Source organism: Raphanus sativus, chromosome 6 (assembly GCF_000801105.2).
Source record: "Raphanus sativus cultivar WK10039 chromosome 6, ASM80110v3, whole genome shotgun sequence".
Classification (NCBI taxonomy): Eukaryota; Viridiplantae; Streptophyta; class Magnoliopsida; order Brassicales; family Brassicaceae; genus Raphanus; species Raphanus sativus.
Genome location: NC_079516.1, coordinates 727,271 through 748,938, shown reverse-complemented (window position 1 = coordinate 748,938; position 21,668 = coordinate 727,271). Strand labels below are relative to the sequence as shown.

Here is a 21,668-nt window from a genome sequence, read left to right as displayed (position 1 = left end):
GAAGTTTACTCCATAAATGGAGTAATCTATTTTTTGTTTGTTCATGACTCCATTATGGAGTGAAAAATGGAGTAGGGTTGGAGCAATTTTACTCCATATTCACTTTTACTCTATTTTAGAGGAAAAAATAGAGTTTTACATTGGAGATGCTCTTAGGGCATCTCCAACCCCACTCCATATTTTACTCCAAAATTAAGAATGGAGTTGAAAATGGAGTGGGAAATGGAGTGATGACCAAAAAATAAAAGCATTACTCCATTTATAGAGTAATGCTTTTATTTTTTGGTCATCACTCCATTTTCCACTCCATTTTCAATTTCATTCTCAATTTTGGAGTAAATTATGGAGTGGGTTGGAGATGCTCTTAGACGCCAAATTTTTTTTCAGGGAGATTTATATATATGGTAAGTTAAATCTTTGGTAAGTTTTGTCAATTTTTTTCACTAATATGTATATACATAATTAATCTTATAGTTTAGTTACAATGGTCTGTTAAAATTTTCATTGAGTCACTTTCATTAATAGAAATAGTTTTCTAATAAATAATATATATTGCAGTTATTAGGTTATCAAAAATGCTAATGACGTTTACAAGTATTAGGTGCTAATTTGGTAGAAGATGTATCTGTTGCGTGTCTTACTTTGTGAAAGCAACAACGCAGAGAAAATGAAGCCTTGATTTATGCTAATATTTTCATATTAGCTTAGCAAATACAAGTAATGCGCATGAATTTTTAACGCAGTTATATATTACTATATCAATTTTGTTGATCAGAAAGTCATGCTTGCTTCTGACAATTTGACCGGCCGGTGGACACAACTCTGGGATCTGCAGATACTATGCATTTCATTTTTATAAAGTATAGTACTTAATAAGAAAATTTTCTAAAGATTTCGAAGTCCGAAGTTGATACTCATCCGTTAATTCTTTGCAATCTCCACAACCATCACATTGAACTCAGAAAAGATTATTGAAATGAATCCCAGCTAATTCGTTTGGTGATCGGGAACCATGCATATGTTAACATGTAGTGAAAATCTAGATTGTTTTCACTTTTACTGGGGGGACAGAAAGAAGAAGATTACTCACCTGACCATCAAAATTAAATATAGAGTAGAGAGAGTAACTATATGGCCCTGGGACAAATTGAATTAATGGGCGTTATTTGTTAGACCAGTGAAATTGAATGGAAATTAAATATAGAGGTAATGATATGGTCCTGCGATGAAAGAGGAGCCATGTCTACGCAACCAACAAGTAAACTGTCTTAGAACATAAGCTTCTCTTTTTTCACTTCTTCATGATTGAATTGTTCTGTGATTCAATAGGAGAAAATCAAGTGCGTATACGGATCTCTTTTATTAAAAAGATACAATGGTATCATCATGTCGCATGTAAGATGAGCTACATTTTAGTGACTAGTTAATGAATTTATTTACTGTCTCTTGTAAGAAAAAGTATGTATTTTTTTTTAAAAAAAGAAAATATGTATTTCAAAAATCAAACAAAATCACAAATATCAACGTCGACTTTGTTTTGATTTACTAAGAGGCATCCGTTTGGTTTTAAACAAATTTTACTAAAAAGTGCTTTTTTATGAGTTCATAAGTTTTGATTTGTCCAGTTACAAAAAAAAAAGTTTTGATTTGTTTAGTTTACACACTTCGGTTTTGTCGGTTGGTTTTAAAAACTTCAGTTTTGTTTGGTTTGGTTTATTGTAAATGTGTATTGGACCGAACTTGTAAGGACCATCAGGCCCATGATAAATAGTTTATAGGGGATATAGTGAAAGTTTTAGCACAATGTATTTATAAAGGTCTCAAGTTGAAGGAGAGAGAAAGAGAGAGCTCAGAAGAGAGAGATGGGAGAGATTGTGTTTACGGAGAAGCAAGAAGCTTTGGTGAAGAGTCTTGGGAGATACTAAAGCAAGACATCCCCAAATACAGTCTTCACTTCTTCTCACAGTAATCATATACAAAACATTTATACAAAGCATACTTATTATCTATGTATGTTGTTTATTATATATGTGAGGTTTAAACAATATAATGATGTGTATATATAGGATACTGGAGATTGCACCAGCAGCAAAGGACATGTTTTCTTTCCTAAGAGACACAGATGAAGTCCCTCATAACAATCCTAAACTCAAAGCTCATGCTGTTAAAGTCTTCAAGATGGTATTTACTTTCCTTTTTTTGTTTAATACTCTGTTTTGTGATTTATACATATGTGTGTGTGTGTGAGTCTGTGACTTGCATAGAATCGTATCATAATCTTAGTTACACATCTTAGAAGAATTAAAATGGTCCATTATGACAGCTAATTAGGAATCTTTATTGACTCGTCCATTTATATTATACATTTTATATTCGCGTAGACATGTGCACACGATACCGGTCTATCTTGTTTGAACTTGGCTAGTTGGCTTTGTCTTCTTCTTGGAGCTAATATTATTAATTCGTCTTTAGTAAAGAAAAGTTAAAATATATTGATGGACTCATTCGTAAAATCCGCCTAAAACAAGCACACATCTTCCTTCTTTTTGGACATTCACAAACAATATATCACCACATAAATATTACTGAAGAATCCAAGTGGTTCGGTTTTCCCTTTTTATTGGTTTAGTAGGAATAAAGTAGGAACCATTGGTTTAATTTTGCTATAAAAGACCTGTTTAGAAAAGTTCTAATTTTATAACCATGAAAACTATCACATTTATGGTTTTTCATTTTTTGGCTGCAGACATGTGAAACGGCAATACAGCTGAGGGAGAAAGGGAAGGTAGTGGTGGCTGACACAACCCTCCAATACTTGGGCTCTGTTCATCTCAAGAGCGGTGTTCTTGATCCTCACTTTGAGGTATATTCTGTTAACATTATTTTATTAATTTTCAATTAAAAGAAACTAAATAAATGCGAGTGTGTGTATTCAGGTGGTGAAAGAGGCTTTGGTGAGGACACTGAAAGAAGGGCTGGGAGAGAAATACAATGAAGAAGTTGAAGGAGCTTGGTCTCAAGCTTATGATCACTTGGCTTTAGCTATTAAAGCCGAGATGAAACAAGAAGACTCACAGAAACCCTAAATATCACTGGAGTATATGCTCATACATATTTGTGTATGTGTGCACCAATACTACATGCTTTGACTTCCTACAGTTCATTGTCTTTAAATAAGGATTTTGAGATATTGTGATGGAGATACATTGGTACCGTTGTTTCTCTTGAAAAGCTTTCATGAGAAACAAGATACGGTTTGAAATTAAACCGACAAATCAAACTGGTTTTTAATCATCATACCGGTTTTATCATACAAGCATCACGGTTTGGGATATTGATCTATCTATGGGGATCAATCGAGAAGTTAACAAAATGTAAGAGAGTAGCTGATGATTTTGGTTGAGTAAAAAGACCGTAAGTCGGTGGTTTATAACATAAGAAAATACATCTTTCTCCACAGAGCGATGAGCCATGCATGATGTATCCATAGATATGTGATTAACCTTAACGCAATGTGCAGAAACATACAAATATTAGTTATTATATTTATCAAATGGTGTATGCACAAATATGATTATTTCATTTTCATCCCATCATCTTTGTGAAGTATCACTCAATTAGTTATCTTTTTAAACAGAGGTACATGATGACACTCAACAACTGGAAGAAAAAAACAATTTGATGTCAGAATAAATATGTGTCTGCTCTTGGTTTGATCCCTTTCAGAGAGTTTACATCGCTGAAACAAATCTGCAGAGACAATGCTTCAAGAACTTAGAGACGAACATGATGCTAAACTAGACGAAGATTTAAAAGTAATGAAGGTTTATATAGTTCCAAACCTGTTCTTGCTCAGACATCAATAAAAATCTCATTCTCTTGTTCTCCAATCTCACAGGGGTTTATGCGATAGAATAGGCTCGTATAACCTCAAGGATTGGCGCTCTACACAAGGGGCATTTCCCTCCGGTTCGAACCAGCTCGTAACCGCACTTTGAGCAAGTGCACATGTGCCCGCATCTACAGATTTCACAAAGATATGATTCAGACACTAGTTTTTGGTTCTGCAAAATCACACAAACAAAACCGGGTTTAAAGCAAATAATTTTACCTGTACAAGAGGGCATCTATGTCGGCATCGCAGCAGACACAGCAAGTCCCGTTCCTTACATGAGCCCATCTTGACCCATCTTCGGATGTTCCTGGTCCAAGACCTGATGGCATTTGAATCAACAGATCGTTAGATAATGCAGACTAGAGATGAAATTTGGATAGAAAGGAGAGAGAGAAAAAGAAAAAGAAAAACCTTTGTCACTGGGAGATTGGTTTAAAGCTGCAGAGACCTCTTGTCTAACCAAACGCTGCAGCTCAGACTGCATATCCATACATGTTTCCAAAGTCCTCTGCATATGACTCATTCCTTGCTGAAGCCTCGCCATGTCTCCTCTCAAGTCGTTCATTATCTCCCATTCCTAATTCACCAGCACCAAACCACATACATTATTTTTATGATGAGAGAGAGAGAGAATAAAACAAACAAACAAAGTGCATGAGCAATTTAGGCTTACAAATTCAGATCTATGCAAAGAACGAGGGTAGCTAGTGTGATGCCAAATTGGCTGTGGTGGAGGCATTGGTGGAGCTGGCAGCGTTTGTGATTGATTGATGCCGACATCAAGCTGATCCTCGTCCTGTAGAAACCCTTGTTGCTCTCTACGATGTTCTTGGGAATCCAATGTTTCTGGTTGAAAATCCCAGTCAATGTGAGCAAGTCCTCCTCCTCTCCTCTCAACATATGACTGTATCAGTTGGTCCAGATTTTCACGGAAGCCACTGCGTAGAAGGTTAGAAACACTTCTCCTACAATAGTGAAAAGAAATATAATTCCATTTAAAAAAATTAGATGCCAGGAAGAGAGTGAAAACGAATCCATTATCTCTGTACCTGCTCAGTAGCTCCCTGAGTTCAATGCTGTTGTTAAGATTATCATCATCAGGTATATGCAGCCTGTTTAATCTCCTCATTGGTACTACACGGCGAGTCCTTGGGCCTCCAAACCGTGTCTGAGGCTGATTCCCATCAGATTGTCTGGAGTTATCTGCAGGCCATACACTCTGACCTTCTACCATAACAGGTTCATTTGAGTTTCCAGCTCCGTCTTGGTGCAGGTCACCAACTGTGGTTTCTGGCCCGTTTATACCTCTGTTTCCGTTATCATCTCTTTCACTGAACTGGCTTAACGTTGCTTGCAGCAAATTTCGCCTCTCGTCTGTTGCGAAAACTTCAGCAGGCCAAGCCCTTTCTTGACTGGTATCTTCTTCCCAATTTGTATCTGATTGGTTACTTTCCGAGCTTCCCAAATCGTTAGGTAAGAGAGGGGTACCGTTCCCCTGTCTAGAAGAATTTAAACTTTCATTTAGATCAGAATTATTAGCTGTTGTTTGGTTACTCGTGGAAGTGTTGATGTTATCGGCATTAGTGTTGCTTTCTAGCCTGTCACGAACTCCTTCCCTGTGATCGTCAATACGAAATTGAGAAATTAGCTGCGAGAAAAGCTATATGATAAAAAGTTTAAAAGTCGATAAAATGAAAATTCAAGCCAACCATTAGATGCAAGTATATAACATATTCACACTTCACACGAGTATGTGACAAGTATATGTTAACACTCAACCATTCAACGGGAAAGAACAAAAGTTTTTACCGCAAACCAGAAACTGTCTGTCTTTCTCTTAGCTGGCGAATTTCACTTGCTGCCATTGATGGAGCTCTAACTTCCTCTGCAGGTGTCTCACTCCTCAAGAATCTCCCTCTAAGAAGCGACTGTGGTAAAAAATTCACAAAGTTAAAACACAAGTTACAAGGCCCTTTGCTTCTATCATTACGTTATGCAACCCATGTTTGAACAACTAAGAGAAAGATGATGTCCTAAGCACAAACCTGAATCCGGTTGCGATGAGCAAAATCAGAGACTGCACGATGCTCCAACAAACCCTGAAGCTCTCTCTGTCGCTCTCGTTCAATCCTCATGAGCAAATCAACCAACGCCTGCCTTCCTCGTAACCTCCTCAAGTCTCTACGACTATGCTCCCGTCTCCCTTCCTCACTCTGACCTTGTCCCCTCTCATGAGCCCCTTCATCTTGCGAACCAAGAGACCGTTGCTGTTGCTGATCTTCTCTACGACTCGCACGACCTCCTCCTCCTCCTCCTCCTCTCTGCTGACTTGTCATCTGCATCCACTCCCTGATAATCCTGACTCTCTCTCTCTCAGTATCACCAAGCCATTCTCCTCTCTCGTCTCTCTGTCTCACCACGTTAGATGAATTATTATCACTACTGACTCCACCATCCCTCCATCCACGTATAATATGCCTCACCCTCTCACTCTCCACATCGCCCAGATCCGGAGACTGCTCCCTACTAGAAGTAGTAGAACCATAACCATTCTCACTCTCACTCGACCCCCTCTCATTATTGCTCCCACTCAACCTCATCCTCTCACGCGCCGCCGCCCTGTTAATCACATGCTCATCCTCCAACTCCCTCCACATCTGTAGAATCCCAGACGCCTGAGTCCTCGGCCTCGGCCTCTCAGCCGCCGCCTGGCGCCTGGAAGAGGCGGCAGGAGGAGGATCCCGCACCTCCTCCCTGAGGAAAGACGAGTCTAGCGTAGAGACGGCGTGCAAGCCAGCGATGGCGATGAGCTCAGACTCGCGGTTCCTCCTCTCGATGGTGGTGATCATCTCCTGAGCCTGCCTGGCAGCCCAGCGGCTTAGGATCCTGGACTGTCTGGCGGCAGAGGACTCAGCTACTTCACCACCTCCTTGATGGAGGAGGTCAGACCTTCTTCTCCTCCTTAGAGGATGTTCGTCTTCTTGATCATGGGGATCATTGTCAGGGTTGTGAACAGTGCTGCAAGACTCAAATGAGATGCAATCTTCGTCGATGAATTCCTCGTAACCGTCCATAGAATCAGGTTTTTGATGCACAGGATCAATATCAGTCATATCCTCCTCACAATTACTCACTTTTTTTTTCTTTTTTCTAATCAAAATCAAATCATCAAAAATACACACAAAAGCTTCTTCATCATCACACTCAGAATCTAAACCACAACATCATCACACCAAAAAAAAAATATCATGATCGATAGCACAATATCTCTCTACATTCAAAACGATTCACACTCGATTGTAATCGCACCTGATGATAATCGTATATAATATATCAATCATCACCGAGAAAAACCCTAATTTTTTTCACTTTTCCTGGAAAAAAAAAAGAAAAAAAAAAGCTTTTGATTATTTCCTGTGATGCGAAACAATCGGAGTGAAATTAAGCGGAAAATGATGATCGAGAGATTACCTATTCGAGTAACTTGGTCAATGGCGAAACGAGAAACAAGGAAATCGATGAAAAAAGGTTAGTTGCTAAAATTAAAAACGGAGAAAAATCTGGAAAGAAGAGGAGAGAAGAGAGCCGGGCAGTTTATATATATGGTACGAGAGAAGGTGCCATTGGTCATTAGATGAGAGCCACGAAGAAGGTAAATAATTTAATTAATTTAATTGTTGTGCCAAAAAAAGTTAAAAAAATTAATTTAATTGAAATCATTAATCATTATTTCCTTTAATGGTTCTTCATAACATCAAAGTCACTCCTTAATGAATGGTTAGTCACACAAGAAACAAAAGAATAGGGTCTTAATGATTTGTTTTAGTCTTTTATTTTCGACACTTTTATGTTAATGGTACGACTTTATGTTAAATTTAATTGGAAAATTAGACTAATCAACAATTCATTGATGAAGGAAGAAAACAATGGAGGTATGTGATTCAAAGGATTCTAATCAAAATAATTAATTGAATGACCTTATAAAAATTACTAAAAACTACTGTCTCTGTAATAGACAAAGCTTGTGGTAGTAGCCCACCCAACCTAGAGACTTAAATTTCGTTAAAGAGGGTACGTAGTTCTCACTGGTTCCTCGTGAAAGGTGGACAAACCGGTTTATTAAAAGGTACGTATCGGTCTTGGTTTGTTTATTGTATCTTCTGTGTCAAACAATGTTCTTTGAACTAAAAACAATTTCAAATTTTGATTGGTTTGTATGTAATAAGGAAGATACTAGAAGTTTTGTACTGCAACAAAAGACGAGAATAATTTTGAACTCTGAAGATACATTATTTTAATGTCTTGTGATATAGAATCATTGAGTAGCCGAAGAAGACTACAAGTAAACCTATATACACAATCAATGTGTTCAACACAAAAAGGTCTCTCTCCCTCTCTGTCTTTTTAAAACAGTGGTACTTATTATTATCAACGAGAAGAAACCAAAGTGCTTACTTTGAAGCTAACTGAGAGTAGGAGGACCCAGAAACATACGAAGATCAGCATCACTCTTGTTAAATGATTTTCTGATTTTCCCGACACGTTCTCTTGGACCATACCGAAGGAAAGGAGCAAGTCTAGGTTCCCGTTTTTGCTGTAGGACCAACCCATGTTGCTGTCTGATATTGTTGTGATCATACTTACGTGAACCGAACCTGATGATTGTCCTGCTTGTAGCCGGACAACTCCGTCCTTTGTGAGGATCTCTGAAGCAAATTTAGTTGGAGAGGGAATTGCACCGATCATGTGGCTCGCCTTCTTGAGCAACGAGTCCTTGTAATCTGCGTTATCAAGAAATGATCCCATCAGCTAAACAGAACACGTGAGGCCTATTAAGAGCGAGTTTTTTACCTGGCTCAAACTCTGTTGCATCTGCATGGACTTGTTTCGAATAAGATGCTTCTTCCACCACTTGTTTGCCTCCTGAGGCTGCCTCAGTCTCGGCCTGTCAGATTTTTTTAAAGGTGAGTTAACAGGAAACTAAGAAAAGAAAAAGGTTGAAATAGAACCTAACATACCATTTCAAAGAGCTCTTCTTGATCAGGAATATTATCTTCAGTTCCCATCAGTTGGGAAGGATCAAAAGTCAAGTTTTGGTCATCCTCATCAAAGAAGGTAAGGTAATCTTCAAAGTTGAAACCATCTTGCTCAGCACTGTTGAGATCATTTGTCTCTAGGTACAAATCATTGTTCTGAAGAAGACTACTGTTCGGGTCAAGAAACTCCTCACCGGTAAAGTAGCTACTCTCAACAGGAAAATCACTGTAGAGTGATGCATCAGCGTCAAAGATGTTATCAGAAGATTGCAAGTTTTCCCTGCTCTCCTCCTGGACGCCGCAGCCATTCTCTTCATTTTGAAGGCTACTACCATCATGAATGATATGCTTCTGTCCTTCCACTGGTCCTTCAAAGTAACCATTAGTGTTCACATAGTTTCCTGGTTCAATATAGTTTGCCGAGTCTGAGTAGTTTGTTTCAACGTTATTGCTGGATTCCCCTTGATCAAAGCCCAAATGAATAGGAATGGCATCATAGATGTCAAGCTTCTACAAGAATTTTAAAAAAAAAATTCAGAATTGGAAAAACAACAGCCTAACGGAATCTAATAGGGATTATTCTTATATTCCTCAAGACTGAATACAAAGGACCAAGAGCTAACCACAGCAGATCAGTAAATGTTAAAACCAAACCCTAAATCAACTACGTCCAACATGTTCTGCCTCCATTCTATTTTTACTATTATCATTCATTCATCCATAAGTTGATACATTACATTGCAATAAGACCTAACACTACTAGAACACGAACCTGATCAATGTCATTGATGTCGACATAGACCTGATCTTCAAGACTTCCAAGATCTTGATCAGGTACGAAAGTCATACCATCCTCCTCCTCCCACTCTTCCTCAACAAACGGAGCACCATACTGCTCTCCATTTTTCGGACCAGACCCACTCTTCTGAAATATCTTACAAACCACATACGCATCCTATCCACAATCCCCCACAAACAAAGTCAACAAAAAAGTCAACAAAGCATAACATAAACTCCCAAAAAAAAACAAACTTACTTTCTGAACACCAGCTTTAACGATCTCATCATCAACCAAACGATACTCATGCATAACCCAATTACTCCTCTCACCACGAGGAGCACGACCTTTATGATAAACGAGAGTCTTCTTCATCCCAACGACGACTCCCGACCCGTTACGAATCTCCCGATCCTTCCCGGTCGTCTTCCAGTACCCCTTCTCAGTCGCACGGTTCGTCTTGGACCCGTTCGAGTACTTGTTGTCGAGCACGCTGAAGAAGTACCACTCCAAGTCTCTGCTTTTCAGCTTCGACTGGCTCGGGAGATCCCACGGCTCGGATTTGTACACGTGCGTGACGGAGATCGCGTCGAACCTGAAGGGTTTGTTGCAGATCTTGCGTTTTAGGTAGTAACGGACGAGCTCTTCGTCCGTCGGGTGGAATCGGAAACCAGGAGCAAGCGACGACGTCTCTGATGAGGAGGAGGAGCTACCACCACCGCGACTACCCATTAGGTTTGGATTCAAAGTATCGTCCTTTGTCGTGTCGGAGAAGAAAGAAATAAAGATGTGAGAGAGAAAAAGCGAAGCGGAGAAAGACTAGAGACAGGCTGACTAGAGATGACGACGGACCAAACACAAACACTTCGCGAGGTTTTAAAATCTTCCAGGAATGTGTGCCAATAGAGAATATTAAAAACGACAAGCTGTGATGTGTTTTAAGTGACAGTCTCTAAAGGCCACCGACACGTAGGAAGTCTTGGAACTAGTCATGAGACTCAAAGAAAGTCTTTGGATTTTGTTGAGATGGTTGGTAGGTGCATTGGTGCGTAAAATTAGCACCAGAAGAAAAATCTTCTGTAGAATTAGCAAATTAAATTCGAAACGATATTAATTGTTGACTAATTATAAAAAAAATATTACAAACGATTATAGAGCATAATTATTTAGTGTTAAAAAAAAAACAAATTATAACCCAAAACCTAATCATGTAAAATAATAAAAATACATATTTATTTGAAAATAGAATCTAGGCATCTGTTTCGAATTATACACTTTTCAGTTAAAAAGGTAATTGCAAGTTTGCGTGTAACAAAAGTTTTCTAACATCGCTGACGCAACCGCGTTCGTAGCCTACTAATATCCGAATTTGTCAATGACGATAATGTCCTCTGTTCTGACAAGCACTCACGACTTTTTACTTCAAAAGCACTTTACTCTCTCATAAAGACAACAACTTTATACGTATGAGATAAATTCTTGTCTGTAGACTATTATACCCTTAGCTTTTACCATTAAATAACGGTCTTGCCCAAACTAGCTTACACACCAAGAATTCTCGAAACAGACAGAGAGTGTTCTTGTCTGAAAAGAGTAGATGATATGACAATGGACCAAACCTGAAAATGTTAATGCATAAACATCCCATAAAAAACAGAGTTTATCCTAATTATACAACAGAGTCTCAGTCTGTCTGAAGAAGCTACATAGATAGCTCATAATATTAGGGAGACTACAGATAAGATGATTTTAGTGTCCATTGGCGCTGTTCTTCTTGAGCTCATCGTTCTCCTGACGCAGAGCATCGATCCTGGACTGGAGAATGCTGATCATAGCCTCTGCACTCATCATCTCAAGCTTGAACGTCTCTCTCTCGACAGACATCTGGTGAACCTCCTTCTGGAGATCATTAAGCTTCTCTTCAGGAGATGGAAGTGGAGCAGGAGGAGGAGGGGGAGAAGCTTCCTTGCGAGGAGGTTGCGCCGGGTTTTCTTTCTTGTCGGAGATGCCCATGAGTGAGAACTCGAGCAACGCAGAGATGGCGGTGTTGGTGGCAGCTGCAGCGGTTGATGATGAGACTAAGGTTGTTGGTGTGTTGTCGACGGTTGTTGTTGTGGACGAGCAGTGGTCCTGTGTGGTTCTGGTTGATTCGTTTTGGCGTCTGCGTTTGTATTGGAGGAGAGGCAATGGAGCTTCTTTGTTGAGAACACATACAGCAGGAGGAGGAGGAGGATGCTCATCTTCCTCTGCTTGCTCACGTTTGAGTGCCTCCTCAGCTTCTTCATCATGACGGTTATTGTTGTTGTTATTCTCTTGATGATTCTGATGGTTGACTTCGATATCCATTTGGGTTGTCTCTCTTGGTGGCTCGTTGATGTTAATGAGGTCCTTGCTTTCCTAAGAAAATGATATTTATGTAAACAAAGAGAGAGTTTAAGAGATGATTCATCAGATAATTTCTAACACTTTGCACTTAGTAACATTTAAATACAAGAGTGGAACCACTTAAGAGATGGTTTCAAAGACAGAGCTTTTTGCATATAATCAAAATACTAAAATGAAACTAAACAGCTTCTAGGTAGTGAAGAAAGTACAAACCTGGCCCATATGGTTGTTTCCATTGGCTAACGGTAGTGACTCTGCCCTGACCCTAACGTCTACTCCTGGAATCAGAGCTACTCCATCATCAGACCATTCCTCTTCCATGAACGGCGCGTATCGGTTCCCACTTGGAGGCCCAATGTTGTTCTTGTGAAAGATTCTACACAACACATATACATCTTGCTGCACCCAAACAAAGAATTGTGTTAACTTAAGATAGGATTCTTTGGAGAGTATCATCAGATAAACCAATAGGTAAACTATATATACCACCAGGTTCCCATTGCTTTCGGTTTCATAGTCAACAAGGCGATACTCGTGCATGACCCAATTGGTCCGGAGCCCATCCGGAGCACGCCCGCTGTGGAAAACGAGAGTCTTTTTCATACCGAGGATCTGAACGTCACGGCGGATCTCTCTGTCTTTACCGGTAGCTTTCCAGTAGCCTTTGTTAGTCGCTCGGTTCATTCTAGCGCCGTTTCCGTACTTCTTATCTAACGCGCTGTAGAAGTACCATTCTTGGTCCCTTGTCTTCAACCTCGAAAACACTGGAAACACACACAAACAAAACACAGAACAAAGAGAAAAAAAAACAAACTTAAGATGTGCTTAGACAATAGACACGCAACAATAAACTTCATGTCCTGAAACACACAAGCAAACTAACGTGGGAAGCACAAGTAAACTAAAACACAGAACAACAAACTTCAATTCCCTGAAATACACGCAAACAAAACTGAAGACAAGATTAGCAAAGAAACTCTTAAGAATCTTCAAAAAAAAAAAAAAATAGATTTGCCCATTTTAATAAGTTTATAATATGCAAATTATTTCCACAATTTTACATCCTAAACATAACAGAAGGTAAATCTTCAACGAAATTTCACACGAAACCCATAAAGCCAAACTCTTTTCCCAGAATTGGGTCAGGAGACCAAACCGCAAAGAACCAAATCAGAAGCAAGAAACTAACCTAATTCAAACAGATACTCAAAAAAGAAAGAGACAAAGAGAGAGAGAGAGAAACTCAGAGAACCTGCTAAGTCCCAAGGCTCGTGCTTGTAGATATCAACCTCCCCAATCGCATCGAACCGTACCGGTTTCCCCAGAACCTTTCTCTTCAAGTAATAGCTCACGAGCTCCTCGTCGGTCGGGTGAAATCGGAACCCAGGAGCAAGCGCAGTCGCCGAAACAGCAGTTGCCGGAGCAGTCGCTGACGGCGGCGAGGACTCAACAGCCATAGATTCGCGACCCATTTAAAGCAAAGACAGTACTTTGTCTCTAGGGTTTCTCGAACCTCAGTAGACGAAACGAAAACACCCAAAGGAAAGTTGGGAAAGTGGGTTAATCGATTAGACGGGAGAAGAAACCAAAGAGAGAAGAAGCACACCCAAGATTAAAGGTACCTTCAATTGCAAGAAATTTATTTTTCTTTTTATTTTTCCCAAACAAGTTATTTCATTTTCCCATTTCTTTTTTTCTTTGGCAGTAATAAACCCTAGCGTACTGAGTAGGTTTTTGTCGTATTATGTAGTAAAATACTAATTGAAACGCTGACGTATCGTAGTGGTGCCCAAAAGTAAAAAAAAAATGAACAGAACATTTAACTCTGTAAAGATCAAAAACCAATATACTACACGCATACAAACAAGGTACGATCATTCTACTACTGGGGGACACACAAACTCATTATTGATGGAGACATTAAATTCTGAAAAGAGTTAAAACATAGACAGATTCGGTATAACATATCGACATAGTCCAAAATTGAAAAAACCCACCCCAATTTGATAAAGACATACGTCATGTCGTGCATTGATTAAAACCATTTCAAAATACGTACGTCTGTATTTGATTTTTTTGATAGTCTTCTTTGACACTTGATAAACAAGAAATTAGACCGCACATTAAGATAACTATGACACAGTAAACGTAGAAAGCTTGTAAGATTAATACTAGTTTGATGCACAAGAAAGATACACGTGGATTTTTAGTCGGTTTGGTTTGGTTATTTGGATTTTTGCAGATGATAAAAAAAAGATTATTAATCGGTTTTTAAAAAATCAATACAATACTAAAAGGTGAATAATCTCAACTCTTACCATGTCCACGTCGACAAATTAAATCGACCAATAGGAGAAGAGTGATTCGCCACGTCAGATTCGTCATTTAAATCAGTTGGGCTTCAAAACCAATGTTATTTGGCCCATCTACTCTGATCTATCCTCCTGCGTTTCTCCTGCGCCGTTTACGTTCCTTGAAATCTTCAGACCACGGTTTCTTCAGATGTGTAACGATGAGAGCATGTCTTTACTTCTCACCATTAAATATTTCCTTGATTTTCTCCCACTACGATTTATTCAATCATCTCCTACTGACGCGATCGAGTCCTTCTCCTCTCTTTTATGCCTTTTCTTAAGAACCCTAACTCTATCTTTGGAGAAAATTGAAAGTTTGGATTTTGTTTTGCAGGACTACGGAAGATGATATAATTGTATATCAAGTAACATCTGAGGACATTGTTGATGACTTTGAGACGAAGTGGTTGATGTTAAAGACAAAGAGCTTAATAAGCAGAAGCTGAGGAGAAGAATTGATCAGCACAAGGTCTGTTCTTTGTCTTGATATTAGCTATATTTCAAGCGTCACTGATACAAACCAGAGTCTGATTAGTACAATACGATGAGATCTATACACAATGGTCTCATCTATAAAGACCAAGTTGAACTTTACATATTGACATGGCTACTTATTGTAATCACGTTAGTCTCCTACTAATTATGACTGATCTATTGAACGGTCTATTAATCTTTTCCATGATAACAAATAGCTTCCACCGTGGAGGTGCGGCTGGTTCGTTTTCCCCAGCGCTCATACTCGGTGATGATCGTGATAAAAACAGTCGATCCGGAGGAGGACAATAATTACTGGTACTCTTAACAGTTCCTACCATTTTTTTCTCATTAATTGTTGTCGTGATGGCTCTGTTTACCTAAAATATGATGTGCTAATGATTGTACTTTCTTAATTAACTCTAGGAAGAGCCACCCTGTATGTCTTCTTGCGGTGATTATCTTAAAAGGAACTTCTCCTGGTGGCTTGATTGAGGCATGTTTCCCTTCATGCAGGTCTCTAAATGGCTTGATTGAGTAAATTATATAAGTACATTGCGTTTACCAATTCCTAATATTATTATATCTTACAGTGTCCTAGAATAATCATTAGCGATGTAGAGGTAAGCAAGACTCTTGCTTGAACCAAGTACATGGAGTATGGTTTGAAATGAGACTGAGGCAAGAACCTTCTCCAGGGTTCACAGCTGGAGGTTTAGTTGCTCTATTTTCACCCTGTTTTTATTTTAAAGTTTTAACGAAGACAATTTAGAATTGATCTGTTTGTTATATTTTGTATAGACAATACAATACGACTACTGTGATCACACAAGTTCCATATCATGTGGTTTATGCCAAAGATGGAAAGGTGATGAAGTACCCAGTTATTTGAAGTGGTAACAGATGGTGAGAAGTCGAAGGCGGGGAAGAAGCGAGCTAAGGCTCCATGGGCAAAGCTACTTTCTCAGTATTCTCAGGTGGGTCAAGTTTCATCAGTGATTGTTTATTTATTGGTTTGATATCTAATAGTCTGCGAATTCTAGGACATTGAGTATGGATTCATGAGCGGCGACAAGGACAACTTCAACCTCGCCGATCTAACCGCCTGTAAGACTTCCTCCCCCTCTGACTACACTCTCCTTCTCTTCCTTGCGCTTCCTCTTATGCGAGAGACCTGTTTAAACCCTGATTTTTTATTTAGTCGTGGTTACTTACTGTTTCTTCTTTCATCTGCGATTGTTTTTGTAGCTCTTAAAGACAAGATCGAGCTGGCCTTATGAACTCTCTCAAGGTGAGTTTTGTTTTCTTCCCACAAAAAAAAATAAAGTTCTGCAGTCGAAGAATATGAATGGTTTTTTCGAGTTTAATGTTGCTATTAGACATTGCCTTGGTTTGATTTTATAAGGTTTCAGTGTAGAATGAGTTCTGTTGGAGATTGTTTGTGATTGTTTTCTTTTTATTTTTGTATATGTTAAATCCACAGAACAAGCTAATGGCTGGTCAGCGTTCTGATGTTCTCGAGAGTCTGACTCCTCAAGTGAGAAACCGTGTTGAAGCCTTGAGGGACATACAGGTTAGACAAGTTTGTTTCGTATTAATTTATTAACTTGCGTAAAATGATGTGGTTCCTTCAAATCTTATCTTGGTTAAGGATGTGAGATTGTGTGTATTCTCTCCTTCCTTTATTCGAATGTCAAGCGGCCTTAAATATATTAAGGTGTTTGTTCCGTATTGATAAACCTGTGACGTCTCTCAACGCAGGGAAAGCATGATGAGCTTGATGCAGAGTTCCGTGAGGAGAGAGCTGTTCTTGAAACCAAGTATGATAAGTTGTATCAGCCTTTGTATACCAAGGTAATTGTTTGTTACTGAGAAAAAAGTCTACAGTTTCCTGTGAGATTTTGTGTTAAACATCATCTGCTTATATCAAGAAGCTATGGGCATACTCATGAATTGTATTGATCTTGATATGTGTTGTGTTTCTCATCTACATCACCAGAAGAAACAGGTCAAGGATCCGGAGCTTGGTGAAGAGGAGTTGAAGAAGTTCCAAGAGGTAACTTGATCAAATAAGAAAGTTTCTCCCGAAGATGAAGATAACCCAAACCCGAGTCAGTCCAACGCCACTACCTTGAGTCGAAGGTCACATCTATGGTGGTGATTTGTTACCTGGTTAAGGAGATGCCCTAGAACAGTATGTCCGGTAAGGTAAATGTATCCAATGTAGAGAAATATTAGGTCTTAACTCTGACGAGATTCAGAAGGTTGAGGGTCTTGGTTATGTGATGTGGAAGTAGGCATGAAAGGATGAATGATAATTGCATCATAAAGAAAAACCAGGTTTAAAGTGCTGAAGAGGTTCAGAAATTTGAGGATCTTGGTTATGTGATATAGAAGGTCAACGATTGTTTGAATCCGGCATTGGCCCTGTTTAACTATGAGGAGAGGGTATGGTTATGTATGATCTGTAGCGGTTTGTGCAACTCTATATGGGAGAAGACCCCAACTATGATCCTTCTGGTGATGTACAGACTGATGGAGCAGATGACTGATTTGATTTCTTATGTTGATTGTGTGGGACTGTAGGTACTTATTGTTATTGTTTGTTTGCTACTTACCCGTTAACTAGATGCATAATTTATGTGTAGATATATTGCATGTGTTAAAGATGAAACATTTTGGTTTAGCAAATCTTTTTATTTATTTTTCGATAGTTAGCTATGGGAAACACTCCACACTTTCCATTTAAAAAGAAACGCCGATGGCCTAGACAAAAGCATCATGTAAATTTAAGTGATATAAAGTTATGCACACCAAGGTTATATTATTGAGAGCCTGACTGGTGTAAAGTGGCTTATAAATTACTTGAAATCTGACAGACTAATGCATAATCTCTGTAAAAGTAGAAGACTAATCAAGGTAGGCCGTTAAACTCTTCCTGTTAAAGAAATGAGCTATCAATATTGTTTGTGCTCGAGTTCACAGTTTGAAATAAATATTCTACATCTTCATAGTTTCATATATTTTAGCTGAGTGATGTTTTTTTATTGTTTGTTTGCTATTTATCAGTTGCAATTTCGAAGAGGAAAAGTTATAAAGTCTCTGTTGCTTAGTTTTATTCTCCAGTGGAATTTTATGCCAGCAATGATTGAGTTTCCCACTCATTGAATCATCTACATTTTACATCAATGGTTTGAAATAATGTTTTAAATATAATTTTATAACAAAATTATAATATATATAAAATATAATTTTTAAAAAAATAAAAGTATATTTATAAATATAATATATATTAGTATTCCTATTATTTCAGTTTAAAATAATTGAATGTTTTTATATTTATATTTATAATTTTTTTAAATAGATTTTTTATTCTTCCAGAAGCGCAAATATCAATTGAAACCAATTTTTGAATTTGAGAGGTTACGAGTGATTTGAAAAGATTTATGTGAATAATGCAATTGTAATAAATTTTTTTAAAAGGAATAAAACATCATTCTAAGTAAAAAAAAATCTATGATAGCCTTAAAAATGTTATTTTGTCAAATATAGCTTCCAAAGTTCCAAATATAAAATGACCAAAATGTTTCTAACTTTCAAATAAAATTTTTAAAAATAGTTTCAAAAGTATTTTAAAATTTTTAATAAAATTTGATAAATAAAAAAATTGAACTTTTATGCAAATTTTTTATATAAAAAGTTCAAATTTAGAAAAATATAATTCAAAACTAGAAAAAGAATTATGTTTTTATTTATTTTTATTTATATATTTAGATTATAAGAGTTTTTGTCCTTTTTAATGAAATCTATTTTGATCACTTTTTTGAAAGCTTTTTCTTGAAACAAAACTTAAAAATTATCTATTAAAGAATTACCGTAAAATTATATATTATTATATCCAAACCAATTATCCGCGCGTAGCGCGGAGAAAGACTCTAGTTAATATAAAGTAAAAATACATAACGCTTTTGAAAATCGTATCCAGGTTTAAATTCGTACCTAACTCTTTTTGCTTTTTCGAAATAATTGCAAATTCCGTGTAATGAAAGTCTTCAAACGTCGTTGACGGAACCACATTCGTTAATCGTAATTCGTAACGCTAGCCAATTAATCAAAATGACCTTTGTGCCCTCTCTTTATCACTAATTAACGAGGTTACCCTAAGAATTAAGAAGCTTTCTCTTCACAGTTCTCGAGGAGAACATTAAGCAAGATAACTACTTTGTCTGGTGAGACCAGATGGTCATTCCAAACTAAAACCACGGTTATGCACTCAGACATGATCATGAAGATTGAAGAGTGAACATACTTGGAGACGGATTAAAGAGAGTTTTTAACTGAATAGACTTAGATGATAATATATCACAATGGAGTAACCTGAGAATGTTCTCAAAAGATGTAGAACCATCAGAAAAAACACCCAAACCGGTCCGGTTTATCCTAATTTTACACGGTTCTCAATCCGTCTGAAGAAGCTAATAGATATAGGTCAAAGTACTTTAGGGGAGATCACAGCTACTAAAGCAGAGAAGAAGAAGAAGCCTGGAGAGATGGAGTTTTAGAGCATTTAGTGTCCATTAGCGCTGTTCTTCTTCAGCTCATCGTTCTCCTGACGCAGAGCATCGATCCTGGACTGGAGAATACTGATCATAGCCTCCGCACTCATCATCTCAAGCTTGAATGTCTCTCTCTCAACGGACATCTGGTGAATCTCCTTCTGGAGATCATTCAGCTTCTCTTCAGAAGATGCAAGTGGGGTAAGAGGCTGCGGCTGGCTGTCTTTCTTGTCGGAGAGGCCCATGAGTGAGAACTCGAGCAACGCAGAGATGGCTGTGTTGGTGGCAGCTGCAGCAGTAGTTGTTGGTGTGTTGTCGACGGTTGTTATTGTGGACGAAGAGTGGTCCTGTGTGGTGGTGGTCCTGGTTGATTCGTTTTGGCGTCTGCGTTTGTATTGGAGGAGAGGCAACGGAGCTTCTTTGTTGAGAATGCATAAAGAAGGAGGAGGAGGATGCTCATCTTCTTCACCTGCCTCCTCACGTTTGAGTGCTTCCTCCTCGTCTTCATCATCACAATGGTTATTGTTGTTATCCTTATGGTTGACTTCGATATCCATTGGAGTAGTAGTAGTCTCTCTTGGTGGCTCGTTGATGTTAATGATGTCCTTGCTCGCTGACTGCATCTCCTAACCACATGAATCCATAAGATTGGGAAACTAAACAGCTTTTGGGGTTATGAAAGAAGTACAAACCTGGCTGTTTCCATTAGCTAATGGTATTGGTTCTGCCCTGACACTAACGTCTACTCCTGGAATCAGAGCTACACCATCATCAGCCCACTCCTCTTCCATGAACGGTGCGTATCGGTTCCCACTTGGAGGCCCAATGTTGTTCTTGTGAAAGATTCTACACAACACATATGCATCTTGCTGCACAAGAATTGAGGTTAAGATAAGAAGTTCACTTAATTAGCATCAGATAAACCAATAAGTAACTTATACCACGAGGTTCCCATTGCTTTCAGTTTCATAGTCAACAAGGCGATACTCGTGCATGACCCAATTGGTCCTGAGCCCGTCTGGGGCACGCCCGCTGTGGAAAACGAGAGTCTTTTTCATACCGAGGATCTGAACGTCACGGCGGACCTCTCTGTCTTTACCGGTTGCTTTCCAGTAGCCTTTGTTAGTAGCTCGGTTCATCCTAGCGCCGTTTCCGTACTTCTTGTCTAACGCACTGTAGAAGTACCATTCCTGGTCCCTTGTCCTCAACCTCGAAAACACTGAAAGAGAAAAAAAAATCAAACCAGAGATATACTGAGAGACACGCAACAACAACAAAACTTCTTGTCCTGAAACACACAAGCAAACTAATTGTGGAAGTACAAACAATTGAACCTGACTTAAATAAGACTAATTCAGATAACTAAACACAGAACAAACTTCATTTCCTGAAACACAAGGCATCAACAAATCTGAAAAAAAAAACAAAAAAAAAACTGGATTTTTTTTTCCCAATTGGAAGCAAATTTTATTCACAGTGTTACAGCCTAAGGCATAGCAAATGGTACTAACAGAGAATCTTCAACAAAGCTTAAAATTGAAGATGAGCCCAAATCATAGAAGATAGGCAAAGAATAAAAGAGAAACCAACCTGCTAAGTCCCAGGGCTCGTGCTTGTAGATATCGACCTCTCCAATCGCATCGAAGCGCACAGGTTTCCCCAGAACCTTTCTCTTCAAGTAATAGCTCACCAGTTCCTCGTCTGTCGGGTGAAATCGGAAACCAGGAGCAAGCGCCGTCGCCGCCACGACAGTACTTGGCGCAGTCGCCGGAGAAGAAACAACAGCAACCACAGATTCACGACCCATACTTGTTACTTAGGGTTTCTTGTGAAGAGCAGCGAGAGAGACAAGTTTGGGCGATGGGATTTTGATTTTTTTTTTTTTGTGTCTGATGGAGAAGAAACCAAAGAGATGCCTTCAATTGCAAGAAATTTGTTGGCTATTTCGGATTGCGATTCCGATTTTCATTTTCATTTTTCCCCTAATTAATTTAATTTTTTTTCTCTCTCTTTTTTGAGAGTATTGCAGTAATTAAACCCTTTAAGACGTTACTGGATAGGTTTTGTCGTTAAACCAATTTTTTTTTAAAAAAAAATTTAAAAAATGCAAAGGAGTCTGCTAAAATGGTTTAAGCATAATATCTAGAGTTGACAAAGTAGAATAATATATCTATCAAATAAGTGTAACAG

The 21,668-nt window shown here is 38.4% G+C and overlaps 5 protein-coding genes and 1 long non-coding RNA gene across 11 annotated transcripts; 3 read left to right on the top strand and 3 right to left on the bottom strand.

Moving 5' to 3' along the window:
* The first annotated feature begins 1,847 nt into the window (after nucleotides 1-1,847).
* LOC108813167 (non-symbiotic hemoglobin 2) lies at nucleotides 1,848-3,294 on the top strand. The gene is given in 5 exon segments (XM_018585641.2): nucleotides 1,848-1,902; nucleotides 1,905-1,965; nucleotides 2,067-2,181; nucleotides 2,747-2,863; nucleotides 2,937-3,294. Coding segments are annotated over 5 exon segments (483 nt in total). The 5' UTR covers nucleotides 1,848-1,862; the 3' UTR covers nucleotides 3,087-3,294.
* Nucleotides 3,295-3,521: 227 nt separating this feature from the next.
* LOC108813166 (uncharacterized) lies at nucleotides 3,522-7,509 on the bottom strand. Of its 2 annotated transcripts, XM_056989699.1 has the most exons (10): nucleotides 7,367-7,509; nucleotides 7,205-7,269; nucleotides 5,941-7,106; nucleotides 5,705-5,823; nucleotides 4,945-5,511; nucleotides 4,569-4,860; nucleotides 4,307-4,472; nucleotides 4,112-4,214; nucleotides 3,843-4,020; nucleotides 3,522-3,750 (listed from the first exon to the last, which is right to left on the bottom strand). In XM_056989699.1, the coding sequence occupies exons 3-9, from the start codon at nucleotides 7,006-7,008 to the stop codon at nucleotides 3,903-3,905; spliced, it is 2,433 nt and encodes an 810-aa protein (XP_056845679.1). In that variant the 5' UTR covers nucleotides 7,009-7,106; nucleotides 7,205-7,269; nucleotides 7,367-7,509; the 3' UTR covers nucleotides 3,522-3,750; nucleotides 3,843-3,902. The 2 variants fall into 2 exon arrangements, with proteins under 2 accessions (XP_056845679.1, XP_018441142.2); XM_018585640.2 differs by having other exon boundaries at nucleotides 5,941-7,269.
* Nucleotides 7,510-8,135: 626 nt separating this feature from the next.
* On the bottom strand, nucleotides 8,136-10,580 carry LOC130494316 (NAC domain-containing protein 53-like). The gene is made up of 5 exons (XM_056989698.1): nucleotides 9,968-10,580; nucleotides 9,704-9,886; nucleotides 8,914-9,441; nucleotides 8,747-8,840; nucleotides 8,136-8,676 (listed from the first exon to the last, which is right to left on the bottom strand). Exons 1-5 carry the CDS (start codon nucleotides 10,439-10,441, stop codon nucleotides 8,324-8,326), a joined length of 1,632 nt encoding a protein of 543 aa, XP_056845678.1. The 5' UTR covers nucleotides 10,442-10,580; the 3' UTR covers nucleotides 8,136-8,323.
* Nucleotides 10,581-11,325: 745 nt separating this feature from the next.
* LOC108811934 (NAC domain containing protein 52) lies at nucleotides 11,326-21,480 on the bottom strand. Of its 4 annotated transcripts, none has more exons than XM_056989693.1 (4): nucleotides 21,069-21,479; nucleotides 20,420-20,697; nucleotides 20,171-20,347; nucleotides 11,326-12,106 (listed from the first exon to the last, which is right to left on the bottom strand). In XM_056989693.1, exons 1-4 carry the CDS (start codon nucleotides 21,283-21,285, stop codon nucleotides 11,459-11,461), a joined length of 1,320 nt encoding a protein of 439 aa, XP_056845673.1. In that variant the 5' UTR covers nucleotides 21,286-21,479; the 3' UTR covers nucleotides 11,326-11,458. The 4 variants fall into 4 exon arrangements, with proteins under 4 accessions (XP_056845673.1, XP_018439554.1, XP_056845674.1 ...); XM_018584052.2 differs by lacking the exons at nucleotides 20,171-20,347; nucleotides 20,420-20,697; nucleotides 21,069-21,479 and adding exons at nucleotides 12,308-12,493; nucleotides 12,581-12,858; nucleotides 13,347-13,779; XM_056989694.1 differs by lacking the exon at nucleotides 11,326-12,106 and adding an exon at nucleotides 19,241-20,104 and having other exon boundaries at nucleotides 21,069-21,480.
* LOC130496952 (uncharacterized) lies at nucleotides 14,615-16,112 on the top strand. 2 transcript variants are annotated; one of them, XR_008936036.1, is made up of 7 exons: nucleotides 14,615-14,697; nucleotides 14,783-14,917; nucleotides 15,141-15,240; nucleotides 15,349-15,438; nucleotides 15,516-15,635; nucleotides 15,724-15,899; nucleotides 15,966-16,112. It is a non-coding gene; the product is annotated as an uncharacterized LOC130496952 (long non-coding RNA). The 2 variants fall into 2 exon arrangements; XR_008936035.1 differs by having other exon boundaries at nucleotides 14,617-14,917.
* On the top strand, nucleotides 16,171-17,584 carry LOC108841685 (nucleosome assembly protein 1;1-like). The gene is made up of 4 exons (XM_056989696.1): nucleotides 16,171-16,213; nucleotides 16,406-16,495; nucleotides 16,684-16,776; nucleotides 16,922-17,584. Exons 1-4 carry the CDS (start codon nucleotides 16,199-16,201, stop codon nucleotides 16,985-16,987), a joined length of 264 nt encoding a protein of 87 aa, XP_056845676.1. The 5' UTR covers nucleotides 16,171-16,198; the 3' UTR covers nucleotides 16,988-17,584.
* Nucleotides 21,481-21,668: the final 188 nt, after the last annotated feature.